This window comes from Podarcis raffonei, chromosome 1 (assembly GCF_027172205.1).
Source record: "Podarcis raffonei isolate rPodRaf1 chromosome 1, rPodRaf1.pri, whole genome shotgun sequence".
NCBI lineage: Eukaryota > Metazoa > Chordata > Lepidosauria > Squamata > Lacertidae > Podarcis > Podarcis raffonei.
Genome location: NC_070602.1, coordinates 49593405 through 49607918, shown reverse-complemented (window position 1 = coordinate 49607918; position 14514 = coordinate 49593405). Strand labels below are relative to the sequence as shown.

Sequence of the window (14514 nt, the reverse complement as noted above, 5' to 3'; positions counted from 1 at the left end):
TCTGCTGCCATTCTCCACTCCAGGCATCTGTTGTATGTGCTGTTTGTTTTAATTCAGTAGCGTGGATGTGCTGCTAATTACACGTGGGGAAGTGCAAATGATCTGGCAGTTTTTTGTCCTGACAAGTCTTTTTGTTATATTCCTGTTTTAGGATGTTTAAAAGAGAGGTCAGATGGGTTCAGACTGTATTAAGTTCTTGAGTTTTGTTCTAGTTTGAACATGCCTTTACTCCTTAGTGCTTTCAATCCTCAGATCATTTGTTTGTTGAGTTCTAGTGAAGCCTAAAGGTGAGATATGCCCCTTAGGCACTCTGTCTAGATCCTGAGGGGTGGGTGTTTCTGTATGATTGCACAGCTTGCAGCTCAAAACTCAACATCACATGTGACACAGTGAATATGCATCTGATGTGCTACTGAGTCATGGGATGCCAGAACAATCGTTAGGACAATTGCTTGGTTGTAGCCTGCATAAGTTGCAGGAACAACATCCACTGTTGGATCACCTCATGCACCATCCTCTCTGCTTAAGCGGGGCATGGAGAATAATTTAAACATCTGCTCCCTGTTGCTTTGTAGTGGAAACATATGTTGTTGCTTATGCAGCCTTAAATCTACAGGGATGGGAACACTGTGATTTTTGTGGTTTTATCTGAAGGACGGTTGCCTATAGTAGCCATGTAGAGGAAAGTTTCAATCACATATTTTCCAGAAAGCAGCAATGAATGCATCTGGTCTGCCTCATTGACTCTCATCATGAAAAAGGCTGTCTCTCTCGATCTGCCCTTGGAAAGTAGCCTTTCTTTAACAGCTGTTGTCAGCTGTTAGGCATCCAGCTTCAGAACATCACTGTTCCAAAACAGACACCCTTCCTATTCCCAGGCATCCTGTGTGATTATTCACTGTTAGGCAGTTAGTGCTGCTCCAGGACTCCAATTTGCCATGCTTCTGTGCGGACTAGCAAAGCCCTGGCTTGAAGGAGGGAAAGCTACCATGGAAGACACAGTACCCAATATATTTTTCCAGGATATTTGTTGTCCTTAAAAATCCAGTTGGCATTGGTAAGAGGCTTTGGTGCATACCCAAGAGGGAGTACCCAGAAGCGTATGCTATTTGCATCAGGGTTCGGTTTGGCGTAGGCTGCAAGCTGCAGCAGGAATTTTCTGATCACAGTTCAGGAATGCAAAGTGGGTGACATTGACTCATTAATCTCTGTGAGCTGTTGCTTCTGGCTTGCGGCCCAGACTGCCTGGGCTGGACTGCGTTTGCAGATCTTGGGAAGCTTTGCCTAAAGTGGCCATTCAGGGTCCAAGGGAAGAGGCCAACCCCAGTGTTACGTACAGGATTGGGGGGGGGGGAGTACAGTTAATTTCTCCACACTATTTGTCACCAGGAAATGCAGAGAGAATCCTGTCTTTCTGGCTTTGTTTTGCACTAGCTTTTGTACATTTTCTCATTCATCTGTATTGATCTACTTGGCATGGACACAGTAGAGATGAAATAAAGAAAACTGAGTGTGGCCTCTTCTTTGTCAGCATAGATGTTTTCACCCTTTTACTGGACTCCAGAATATGTATCACTGAAAAAAATGACAAATCATGGAAAGAACCATCTCTGCCATTACTCAATGGTTGGAAGGAACAAGAAGAAACAGCCTCTGGTCTAATCCCTCATGACTCTAAGTATGATCATTTCATATTTCTTTCATTTTCCTAGTCAGGGAATTTGCCCAAAGCTGAGTAGCTCTAGAACAGGCATAGGCAAACTTAGCCCTCCAGATGTTTTGGGACTACAACTCCCATCATCCCTGACCACTGGTCCTGTTAGCTAGGGATGATGGGAGTTGTAGGCCCTTAGGCTACAAGGGCCAGGAAACCTGTAGCCTTCCAGATTTGGAGGTCTCCAATTCCCATCAACTTCAACTTGCATCAAGGATTATTGATATTGTAATCAAGGAACATCTGGAGGGCCACAGGTTCCTTTCCCTGCTCTTGAAACAACAGAAATGCCAAGGAGCCACAGATCATCAGTTTCCTGGCATGTGTCTCCATTAGGAATGTGTACCCATCTTTCTCCTTTCACATGATTGCTCTGGGGAGTACAGCAGCAAACATGCCCAGCATAGAAAGTGTTTTAATTCCTCAGCAACTGCTTTGAAACTCTTACCAAGGCAGGTGGTGCGGTGGAGAGATGCACTTTGTGCCAGTGTGGTGTAATGGCCAGAGTGTTGGATTGGGACCATGATTCAAGCCCTTGCTGGGCCTGGAATCTCACTGGGTGGCCTTGGGCCAGTCACTGCCTCTCCGCCTAACCTACCTGACAGGGTTGTTGTGGTGTTTCAGCCAGGAGGGAGGGAAACAGGTAGGCCTCCCTGAAGGAAAACGTGGGCTTGACCCGCGAGAAATAAACGTGCACGGAAGCATTGGCTAGGACGGCTTGAAAAATGAACCCGGAGAGCCGAGCTCTGAGACTGCAAACAAAATAAACAGAAATAATTCTTGAAGAGCCCAAACCAGGAACGCGCTGCCGCTGCCCTCAGCAGTCTCCCGACGCTTTTCCCTCTGCCGCCTCCCCTCGGGTTCCCCGTGCTGGACCCGCTCGCTGCTCTAGGGGCGGCCGGGCCTGGCCAGCCACGAGGGCCTCCTGCAGAGCGCGGGAGGCGAGGAGCGAGCGAGGCTGGCTGGCGCTGCGGCCCCCCGGCCGGGCTGCAGGGGGAGCAGTGGCGGGCGGCGCGACTCCGAGGAGGCGGCGGCGGCGGCGGCGAAGATGGCGGCCGCGGCTCAGGCGCTGAGTTGCTCCGGGCTGCTGCTGGCCGCCGCCGCCCTGGCGCTGCTGGCCGTGGCCATCGGCACCGACTCCTGGTACGAGACGGACGCGCGGCGACACCGCGAGCGCTGCCGCGGCTACGGCCACAAGCGCAACGCCCACAGCAACAGCAACAACAACAGCGACCCGCCCGGCTCCATGTCGGCGCCCAGCCCGCACCTGCCGCTCCGAGCCCGCCCGCCCAGGGCCCTGCTCCCCGGGCAAACCCCGCCGCCGCCGCCCTCGGCAGCGCAGCCGCTGCTGCTCCCCGGGGCCGCCGCCGTTGCCGCCGCTTTGGCGCTGGAATCGCACTGCGGCCGCCGCTTCAACTCCACAGTCTCCGGCCTCTGGCGGCGCTGCCACCGCGCGGGCTTCGAGCCCGACAGCGAGGAGCTCATCCAGAAAGGTGCGCGGGGAGGGGGCGGGGGCGGCCGCGCCCCACAGGTCGAGGGAGGGCTGCGCTGGTGGGGGTCGAGGGCGCGCGCACGCGAGAGGGGGAGAGAGAGCTCGCTCCCGTCGAGGGAACATTTTGAGGGGCGTCGGTGGGGTGGGTGCTGCTGCTGCTGTCCAGGGTGCTGAGTCTGCAGAGCTGCCTTCCCCGCCCAGGCCAGGGAGGGAGACGCCTCCAGGGAGCTTCTCCTCTGCTGAGCTCCTTGGGGCTGTGGGGCCGAGTCCCCGCCTCAGGGCAGCCTCCTCAGCCGCTCTCCTCACAGATTTCTAGCCAAGCGCCAGGTGTCCCAGAGCCTTGCAGGTTTTCTTCTCCTCCTCCTTCCATGGTGGCAAGAGGGCTCAACAGGAGCTGGAAGGGGGAGGGGGGGCAATTGTATTTTCTCAAGTCAAGGCTGCCTAAAATGGTGGTTATTTCCATGTATCCCACTGGATTCTCTGCCGGCCTAGATCTCTAGGGCTTAGGGTCCTTTCCCAAACACTCACAATGCCCTCTTTATGCATGAGAATAACCCGGGCAAGATACCTCCTGTATATGTTCCCCTGGAAGACCTCAGGTGAACCAGCTGGGCATGGGTACAGCCTGCCAAGGTTTCTGTGGTTGCAGCCATTGGGGGAAGTGATGCTTGTTCACAGCTGTGATCAGCTGCCCATCACCATTCATTTCTCCCTGGGAATGCATTCTTCCACCTGCTCAAAGGTGGTCAGGTCTGCCAAACAAAATGCAGTACACACAGTTAAAAAAAATAAATGGGCAGGGGGTGCTGTACCCACCTGGGTGAAAGGGGCAATTTGTTTGGCCAGGGTGGGATGTGCTTTATGCACAAGGAAGATCTTGCTTTGGACGTGGGATTGTCCCGAAAGAAAACATGCCTTCATTTTCCAGGGACACTATGCACAATTCCAGAGTCCTGCAGTGTGGTGTCAGAAACCTGGGCAGTTGCCTTGTAAGTGGCATTGTCTATATATGAATGACAAACCTGAATGCTGGGCGCCATTACTGCCACATGGGTCCACCATATCCAGCTGCAGGTCACTGTCAGGCATATCTCTTGATTGTCAGGCAAAATCTTTTTGTGGCTGCTCTGTGTTGTTCCACTTTCCACCATGAGAGGCTAAGAAATGTACCTGGCATTCCTGACATATGCCCAGGAACTGCACATAGAAAGCAGCTCTTCCTTTACCCTTCTAAAATTTGACAATGGTTGTCTTCATTGTGCTGCATTGGAAATAGAGTGGTTGAATCTCACACCTTTTCCATAGGATTTCCTTTACCTGTAACAGTTGTGGAAATTGCAACAGGATGGAAGCTCATGCTTCCAATAAACATGAGCTATATAACATTCCGATGCTGGCAGCACAAGAGGCTTCAGCCCATTTCCTTACATTTCAAGTATAGTCTTCCAGGCAGTTGAAGAAATTGCTAATAGCAGAGATTGTGGCATTTCCATCTCACAATAGGAAATAGTTAAATCACTCAATAAAAATATATTTCAGTCGTCTGCTAAAAGAATGACATACAGCATAATCAGTAAAAAGTTCAATTAGCAATGAATTTAGAAAACAAATGACAAAAAACATATTCTACAATCAATACTTACAAATTAAAAAAAACAGCAACAAGGGTAAAAGATGTTGCGCATTAAAACTGGTAACAATGAAATTAAGTGTTATACAATTAAAGCCTGTTGGAGAAACATCTGGGGTGTTTTAAAATTATGTATTTTATACCCTGCATTTTGAGAAATCTCTTTCTCAGTGATTATTTAAGGATACATATAGAGATGGCAAGATGATGGTTTGAGGTAGAGTTCTAGCTCTAAAAGTCTTTGAACATATACACCAATAAACTATCTACTCCCTTGCTGCCCCTTACACCTAGAACTGCCCCTGAAAACACCTTTACTTCCTTCAGGTCTCTCCTCAAAACTCATCATTTCCAGAAAGCCTTTGGAACAACTCATAGACTATTGTGTAACATGTAATAAAAAAATAATAATAGCATGCCCTATCCTAACCTCTGTTTTGCCCCTTCTGTTAAGGCTTCACAGCATGTTTTTTAGGTTGTGAATGTCATTGGGTTGAGAACCTGTCAAAACTCTTCTTTGTGAAGCCTGATGTCCATGAATGGTGCTATATAAAATAATTATTATTTTGCTAACCTGGTGTTTCTGATCCTGTATCATGTCTAAGATATAGATGTAGATTCTCTTTACAGAACCCATTGTAACATCACCAGCTGCTTTCCTGCTTTCTCCCTCCTCCACTTTGGCCAAAGGCCTTCTGCTCCCACTGTTATTTCCAGAAGGATTGAAAACAAACTCTGTTGCTTGTTCTCTAACACTGTTTTCAGCATGTTCTCTCTTTTATGAAAAGTTAATTCATGTCAGACAATGGGGCTACAATCCAAGACAGAGCTAGATTTGGGTAAACCTATTAAACTCAGTGGGATTATGCATGCCCTTGTGTTGGGTTGTGGCCTAAACGCCTTCCTGGGTTCCTTTGTCCTATGGCTTGGAGGGCCGGCATCCTTCCTGGCTAGTATGCCTTCAAAAATAACTCTTCCCAATACATAATCATAGTCTTGTATCTTTTGCCATAATTAATATTTTTCTGTGTGTGGATATATTTGCACATAAAAGAAAGCAGCCTTTTTCAGGTTGCAATCCTATATTCACTTACCTGCAACCAAGCCCCATTGACTGCATTGGGTTATACTTCTGAGTATGCATGTATGGTATTGCACTGCAAATTACTGTACTTCTTCTGGTCTCTTAGTTCAACTTTTCCCTATCTTCCGTTTCCATGTCAGTTCCTCTATAAACAACAATACCTATTCAAAGTAATGAGCTCATGTGTATGTCTCATCATGTACTTATAGTCACTAGAGCAGTGTGCTCCAAACTTCTGATGGCTCAGACACTTAAAAATAAATCAATCAATAAACTTGTAGGCATACTTCATTCTTACGTTTGAAAAGGCTTACTTCTAAACATCAACATCTAATGATTTCTGACCACTTGTGCAGTAGAAATGCACTTGTACAACTGGACTTCCAATTTCTCTTTTTACCCCCTCCAGCTCTCCATCTATTCTGGAAGATCCCTCTAGATTTTGAGCACATGTGGGGCTGCAGGGAGAAGTAGAGGAAAATTAGATCTCATCCAAGGCATGTAAGAATGAGAATGATCTCTCTTCAGAGTAGCCCTGCTAGGTATGCGTGTGAGTCACTCTTCTGAATGTGCCTCTTCTGAGGGCAGGTAATTTGCTGCATCTCTGCATCAGGAGTAAATGAAAGAGCCACTCGCACTTGGTGCAGAGACCTGGAAGAATGATCTGCCTGCATTGGAGGCTGCTTGGATGAAGGAGACAAGACTGGAGTGGTGGATCATGCAGTGGGAAGCGTATTCTGTGATTGGGTCCCTTGAGCTGACATGAGAATCTTTATTTGCTTCTTAATGAACAGGCCCTACTATAGGAGAAGATATAAGAGGTCATATAGGCCAGTTTATATTATTTGTCTAGCTAGGCTGGTGTTTTCTACACTGGCTGGTGGTGGTTCTCCAGGATCACAGGCACAAGGCTTTCCCTCCCTGATTCCAGCTCTCTTTTTTTAACTGGAGATGCCAGAGACTGAACCTGGGATTTTCTGTATGCAAGGCATGTGATCTACCACTACATTATGGCTGGAGATAAAGGTAAAAGTAAAGGTACCCCTGCCCGTACAGGCCAGTCTTGACAGACTCTAGGGTTGTGCGCCCATCTCACTTAAGAGGCTGGGGGCCAGCGCTGTCCGGAGACACTTCCGGGTCACGTGGCCAGCGTGACAAGCTGTATCTGGCGAGCCAGAGCCGCACACGGAAACGCCGTTTACCTTCCTGCTAGTAAGCGGTCCCTATTTATCTACTTGCACCCGGGAGTGCTTTCAAACTGCTAGGTTGGCAGGCGCTGGGACCGAACAACAGGAGCGCACCCCACCGCGGGGATTCGAACCGCCGACCTTTCGATCGGCAAGCCCTAGGCGCTGAGGCTTTTACCCACAGCGCCACCCGCGTCCCTACATGGCTGGAGATAAACGTCTCCTATTCCTAGGAGCCAGTGTGGTGTAGTGGTTAAGAGCGGTAGTCTCGTTATCTGGTGAACCGGGTTCATGTCTCCGCTCCTCCACATGCAGCTGCTGGGTGACCTTGGGCCAGTCACACTTCTCTGAAGTCTCTCAGCCCCACCCACCTCACAGAGTGTTTGTTGTCGGGGAGGAAGGGAAAGGAGAATGTTAGCCGCTTTGAGACTCCTGAAGGGGAGTGAAAGGCGGGATATCAAATCCAAACTCTTCTTCTTCTTCTTCTGTGCACTACTGAAGTATCTTTCTTTAAAAGCTTTAGTTTATTCATGTGAGCATGGATGCAACCATCTTTTAAACTTCTGCTATTTAAATGCAGTGCATCAATTTTCTGTGACAGTTCTTACTTGTGAAAAACTGGCAAGGATTAATTTTTACCTGTTTGAACTATGAAATATATGCTTTTTAACCACTATGGGGGGTAGAATGCAACCCTGTTTATTCTTTTTCACAATTTCCTTCAAGCTCCCAAAAGTGAGTTTTTAAATATGTGTGTATATATATATATAGAGAGAGAGAGAGAGAGAGAGAGAGAGAACTGCTTGTCACAAAGCAATATTTCCCCCCCAATATAAAAAGTAGGTTTGCAGAGACTACCTTGGATTTGATGTTTCAATAAAGATAGGGTAAGAAACGGATACTCCCTAATCTCCTAAAGCAGGTGAAAATCGGTAGAAGACATTTAAGCACATATTTGCCTTGTCCTATGGCTAAGCAGTTAATTATAAATACAATGAAAATTCAGGAAAGAGAAGTTCAGTTATTTAAATCAAATCTTCAAAGAGCTCTAGCAAGTGATAACACAATCCCCTGGGAGCCTACAGAAGACACCAGAAACTGACTTGAGTTGGGGGTCTATCTGAAAGACGTAATTCACTGTTATCATAATGATAAAATCATGAATTGATAACTCTTTGGTTTGGCTCTATAATATTCCATAGCACAAACTAATTTCGAAAGGCCACTTAAGGGTGATATAAGAGGAGGGACTCAAGGATTACATTGTGGAGAGGTTGCCTCTATTTAATGGTTATGAACAGTGATTCAAAAGGCCACAGTCACAATATTCATTCTAATTTTTTCTTCACAGTTTTCATCCTGTTATTTTTTTTTTAGAAACTTCAGGTCTCATTTAAGCTTCTCCGCATTTCTTCCATAGTAGAAATAATCTTGTCCTGTCCACTATAACCAGAACATCAACCTAGAAAAGAGTATATTACTGTAGGTCCTGCTGATTATTTGATGCCGTGCTTTAATAATGAAATGTGATAATTAGTAATAAACATAACAATAATATATATAATAATAATAGTAGTAAACACAATACATTATAAGTCTGAATATTAAAAGTGCTTTACGTATATTATCTTTTTGCAATCCTTACAACACTATAAATAGGATCTGTATTGTAGCTCCCTTATTGCAGATGCTGGGCTTTTGTTGAGAATCAGTGGTTTGCCTAATACTCTGTACTGAATTTGTGGCAGAGGTGAAATTAAGTGACATGGTTCACATTGAATCAGTGCCGGATTTACGTATAAGCTAAACAAGCTATAGTTTAGGGCCCCACTCTCTTTGGGGCCCCCCGAAAATTTAAAGGAAAAAACAACTGGTTGTAAATTTCCAAAAAATAAGATAAAAAAACAATAAAAAAACACATACAGCAACAGTGTTTTGTGATGTGTAGGCTCCTATGATGTAAGTAATGGCCCCTGCCTGCTAGCCTGCTCCCTAAAATATCACATATAAAGGGCCCCATTACCTTCAGTAGCTTAGGGCCTCATCAAACCTAAATCTGGCCCTGCATTGAATGACAGCTTAGCATTATGAGTACAAACTAAAGCAAGCCTAATATAGTTTAGGAGGCAGTAAAGGGAAAGCAACGTCAATAAAGCCTAACGTCAGATATATAGTGTTTCTGTTTGTCAAATTTTCTCTTTCAGGAGTCATACAGCGTTGCACATCTGTGAAGTATCACTACACTTCATCTTCCCTGCCACGCAACTTGCCTGTTAATATTACCAATACTATCCGCCAGGATGAGTGGCATGCCCTCCGTGAGTATCCGAAACACTCGCTGAACATAGTTCTTTTATATCTTTGTTACCAGAATTGATCAAAATTCAGGAGAATCACATGTACCTCCTGGAACTGTACTGCTTCAGAATGCAGGTGGGGTAAATCACACGTTTGAATATTCCTGTTGAAAGCATCATGCACATGAAAGCTAGCATATCAAGGAGCCTTCTTCTTGACACATTAGCTTTCCATGTACATGGTCTTTTTGATACACAGGAGTAAACAAATACTTTCTGAGCCCACCCAAGACCACCATGCCTTGTATTCATTTATTTTAGCCTTGAATTTTACCTCCTATTGGCTCCAATAGGAGGGCTTTTTTGAAGCCTAAATGCAGTGTTTTGTAGAGGGTCACAGCTGCTGAAAACACTTCCCACACTGCAGTTAGGCTTGGAAAAAGCCTCCTAAAATAGGATGCTTTTTTCATGCAAAACTGCAGCTGGTGGCAGGAAGGTTACATTGAGAGAATGTGTGTGTGTGTGTGTGTGTGTGTGTGAGAGAGAGAGAGAGAGAGAGAGAGAGAGAGAGAGAGAGCGCTGAATGGAAGAACAAATGGTGTTACCCACTACCAACTCTGACCCTGCTCACTTGCACCACATCTACTTTCAGTTGGACCCAACCAATGCTGGTGTGAAGTTCTCCCAGCATTTTCTCAGGCTGGCAAAGGTTCTCCATTCCAGTCTAAGTGAGAGGAAGTTGAACTGAGCAGCTTTGCACTGGAACAATGTTTTGGGTGCTGATGTAACTGAGGTGCTGCGTATGTTACTATTGGATTGCAAGTTTACCACAAATAGCTTGTGGGGGGGCCGGAATCTGAGTCAGCCAATCCTTTAAAAAATTGAAATGGTCATGTAGGCAACGGCAGAGGAAGGGTATCATCACTGGGTGGGTGTGTGTGACAAAATGACAAAAATATGAGGTTTGTTGTTGTTTTTTTTTAAAAAAGGCTCATGAAACTTTTTAGTTCAGTCAACAAATGTAATGAAACGTGGCTGACACTGAGCACCACACCGCGGGGGCCGGCACTTACTGAGGGGCCTGCAGCGTGCCCAAGCCAGGGAGTGGGAGTGACATAGTGGCTTAGGTGTCTGCAGGCTCCACGTTGCCTAAAATGGCAGTGTGGGACTTGTGTCTGCCCACCGCCTCTCCCTCAGCTGCCCTACAGCTGAGGGGGAGGCAGCGGAGAGACTCTATGCAGCGTGCCCCGCCCCCCTGGGTGGCTTGCCCCGCCCCTGGCTGAAGGACGCACGGACTGCTTTGAGATTGTTACTCATATATTTCTAAAGCCAGAAGGGATCAAAAGGTCATCTATGCCCCAAATTAAGGTCTCGTCCCTTTCCCATCAGTTTATGCAACCAAAAACACGGTTAAGGTATTCTTGGCGTGGTGGTTTAGCTCGGAGGTTATTCTGACCTCTGAGCTACACAGTCATGGTGGCCAGTGAGACAACCTTAGTTCTGTATAGCTTTGTTCAGGGCTTTCCTACATTTGTGCTCCAAACTGGAACCCCCTTACAATGCTAAATACTGCCACTCAACATCTGGTTCCCCATATAGCTTTCCTTTCTGGTGGTATCATACCTTGTACTTTAATTACTACTTTCCTTTCTTCATTGCCATTCCTGCTCCACCAACCCACTAGCCATATGCTAATGCGTATCTAACCCTTTCCTCTTCATTGCCTAATTTCATGGACACTTTTCTAGACTTCTTTGAGGACACATGTCAATAGCAACCTAGCTTGCTCCTGTAACAGCACCACATCAGCAGTCTGTGTAACCCAGGAGCACATCATACTTCTGAATGGGAGCCTGATGGCATGGATAGTCAAAGAGATTGCCTCTTTATGTGCTTTCTTGTAAAGAGCCATAAAAGCGCAGTGTAAACCACTTGTAATAAATATAGAAGGCAAATTTCCACAATCTGGCTCATATTCCAAAGTGATTATTTTCTTGACTTGGGGTTTCTTACGGAAAGGCGTGATATTTTTAGGAAGTGCTGAGACTTTGCCTTCTTAAATGCTTTATAAGATTTCAAAAGATGGAAGCACTCATATTCATGGATCACTGGTGCAAATGTGAGCCTCCACCTCTGCTTTCCTCTGCGGTCTCCAAATTACTCTTCACAGACTCTCTTTTCTCTCCCTCTTTCTCCATCTTCTTTCTTCCTTGCACCAACACCCCCTCAGATCTGCGGAGAATGACAGCTGGCTTTATTGGTATGGCAGTTTCCATCATTCTCTTTGGGTGGATCATTGGTATGCTGGGCTGCTGTAAACAGCATGAGCTCATGCAATATGTAGCTGGACTGCTCTTCCTTATGGGAGGTGAGAGTTCTTTTTTCTTCGTAGGCTGAGAGCCATTTTCTGAAAAAATGCATTTGGTATTGTGCCCTATATGTAATGAATTAAAGCCTGGGGGGGGGACTGGGCTCACAGGACAAGAACTAGGGAACAGGTGATATAATTGTTTGGACTGTCTCAATGAACTTAAAACGTGTGATAAAACTTTCAAAAAAGAGGGGGATGAAAACATGAGTCAGATAATGGTACTTACCCAGTTCTTGGACCAGTTCTACCCTGGGAAACCCCCATGAGGGATTGTGACAGATGGGTGGGACAACCCACCTGTCATTCATGTGGTAGCATGTGATTGACCAGTGGGTGGCACTGACCATCTGTCAAATACTGATAAGGGTCTGGCACACAGAGTGAAAAATGTTCCTCACCCTTCTGCATACCCACTGCTGTGCTTGTAGCTATGTGACTGGCTACTTCATAGGTGTGCTAGTAGAATACTGTATTTTTATTTATTTAACTGGTTTTAGGTGAAGCCAGAAACCCTCTAATGGTTTTTATGTATTTTATAACTTTATATCCTGCTCTTCCAAAGGAGCTGGTTTTCCGTTTCCTTGTACAGTACAACATGAAAAGAGCAGCATAACCTTTAGAGAGAAATGCAGCTGATGAGGAAGAAGGTATTCAAAACAGATTTTTTTTCCTGTAGCGATCAAAGAGCAAGATCAAAACAAATGTGAAAGCATAGTTCAGATCTGACAGTAGCCTGAAAAGGAAGGGGCAGGGAAAAGGCCCATGAATCTGAGATTCAGATGCTGTGGATAATAGGCTGTGGAAGTTTGTTTCCTTCTACAACAAAATTCCTCAAGTCACAAAAAATGGGAGCTTTACAGATTTGAGGCAGCCCTTTGCAAGGAAGCTGAAAAACACTGGCTTTATCTTTATCTCTTCTCTTTTTCAGGTACCTGCTGCATCATCTCCCTTTGCACATGTGTGGCTGGGATAAACTTTGAGCTGTCTCGTTACCCTCGCTATGTCTATGGGTTACCCGAGGACATCAGTCATGGCTATGGCTGGTCCATGTTCTGTGCTTGGGGAGGCCTGGGACTGACGCTTCTTGCAGGATTCTTATGCACATTGGCCCCCTCTCTCAATAGCCCCCGGACTGTCGTACAGAAACCCAGACAGGAAAATGGTACTGTGTGATGAGAAGGGAGCAAAGGACTCTAGCAAGCACAGGCCAGGCCAGGTCCGGCAGTGGGTTACTGCCAATAGTGGGGGCATCTGAAATTCATGAGGAAGGGAGGTTCCCACTGCAAACAAACGAAGGAGTTCAGCTGCTATGTCAAAGACTCGGGGGGGACCCCTCCCTTCCTTCGATTCTTCAGCCTGCCTGTCTGATACAACCAACCAAATCAGGTTAATTCTTTATTCCTGGCTTGCCTAAAGGGAACTTTTCTGTTAAATAGGGTGTGTTGCTGTAGGATCTGTGTACCATTTAAGCTGAATCAGATTTCTGCTAGGAGCAGAAGCCACTGTGAATTCCCTTTGGCGTCCTTGCGACTCCAGGGAACTCCATTTCCAAGAATCTTTGAGGACCAGTCAGAGGTAAAGACCAAAGGGAAATCCAGCCAGTCTCAGTATTCATAGAATCATAGAGTTGGAAGGGACCCTGAGGATCATCTAGTCCAACCTGAATATGCAGCCGTCCCATATAGGGATTGAACCCGTAACCTTGGTGTTACCAGCACCATGCTCTAACCAACTTCGCTATCCTACTGATTCTCTTCTGCAGCAGGGACCTGATGCTGTTACAGGCTTAACACAGCCTACTGCTTCAGCCTTTGACACCAGCTTAAGTGGGGGCTTTATAGACATTCAGACAGGAACATTAGCAAGTTCTTCCTCTGGACCACACAGTATCTAACCTATGCCAGTTCTGGGAGCCAAATATGTATAGCAGTAGCTCATGAAAGGTTACTTCTGGGATAACACATAGGGAGTTAGAGCAAGCAGCGAATAAATGAGACTTCAGTGCTTGAGGAATTCTTCCACGAAGGCATCAGGCCTGAGTTAGTGTCAAGATAACTCACACGCATACAGAAAAGCATTTTTGGGGATGGCAGGGGTGGCTGAACCTAATTAAGTTATTTAGTCACGTGTGATATTCCTGCTTGAAGTAACACAAAGAACAAAACAACAGGTTTCTGGTTGAGGCAAGAAAGTGGACCAGGGCTCCCATCCTAGAAATGATGTTGTCATACCAACTGCTGTAATAAGCAAATGAGATTTGCAAGCTGCTTCAAATCCTTCCAGGCTGAGTGTAGAACTTTACCATTTTGGATAATGAGCACAGAAACTTGAAAAGACAGCCCGCTTGGTAGCATCCTCTTCTAACAGAAAAGGAAGCACTTTTTATTAAATGGACTCAGTACGCACGTGAACAACGAGAGCTGGGCCTAACTCAGGAACATCAACAATGGTGCTGAAGGGGAGGAACTGGTCTTTCCTCATTGTACTCCTTTTCTGTCTCCTCAAAAGACTACACAGAAGCCTTTTTTGGAGGGCTGTTTACATTGTATTTTTAAGTGGCATGTAATTAATAACTCAGTGCTAAAGTCAATGTATTTATGGAAAGTGTGATTTTTAAATGGAAGTTGTAAGTTTCAAGAGGCATTAAATTAAAAGGCTTGGGTCCAGTGAGAAGCTGGAGATTCTCAGCCTTTTGGATCTCATTAAGAGAGACTGACATTAATTTTCTGCACTTCTACA

General features: G+C 45.9%; 1 protein-coding gene across 1 annotated transcript; it reads left to right on the top strand.

Moving 5' to 3' along the window:
* The first annotated feature begins 2735 nt into the window (after window positions 1–2735).
* On the top strand, window positions 2736–14481 carry LOC128412767 (transmembrane protein 178B-like). Its single transcript, XM_053386103.1, has 4 exons — window positions 2736–3207; window positions 9312–9425; window positions 11635–11772; window positions 12704–14481. Exons 1-4 carry the CDS (start codon window positions 2763–2765, stop codon window positions 12946–12948), a joined length of 942 nt encoding a protein of 313 aa, XP_053242078.1. The 5' UTR covers window positions 2736–2762; the 3' UTR covers window positions 12949–14481.
* The last annotated feature ends 33 nt before the right edge of the window (window positions 14482–14514 follow it).

Coding starts and splice junctions, on each gene's coding strand:
- LOC128412767 (XM_053386103.1), top strand. CDS start 2,763: ATGGCGGCCGCGGCTCAGGCGCTGAGTTGCTCCGGGCTGCTGCTGGCC. Junction 9,426..11,634: donor GGATGAGTGGCATGCCCTCC/GTGAGTATCCGA, acceptor ACACCCCCTCAG/ATCTGCGGAGAATGACAGCT. Junction 11,773..12,703: donor ACTGCTCTTCCTTATGGGAG/GTGAGAGTTCTT, acceptor TCTCTTTTTCAG/GTACCTGCTGCATCATCTCC.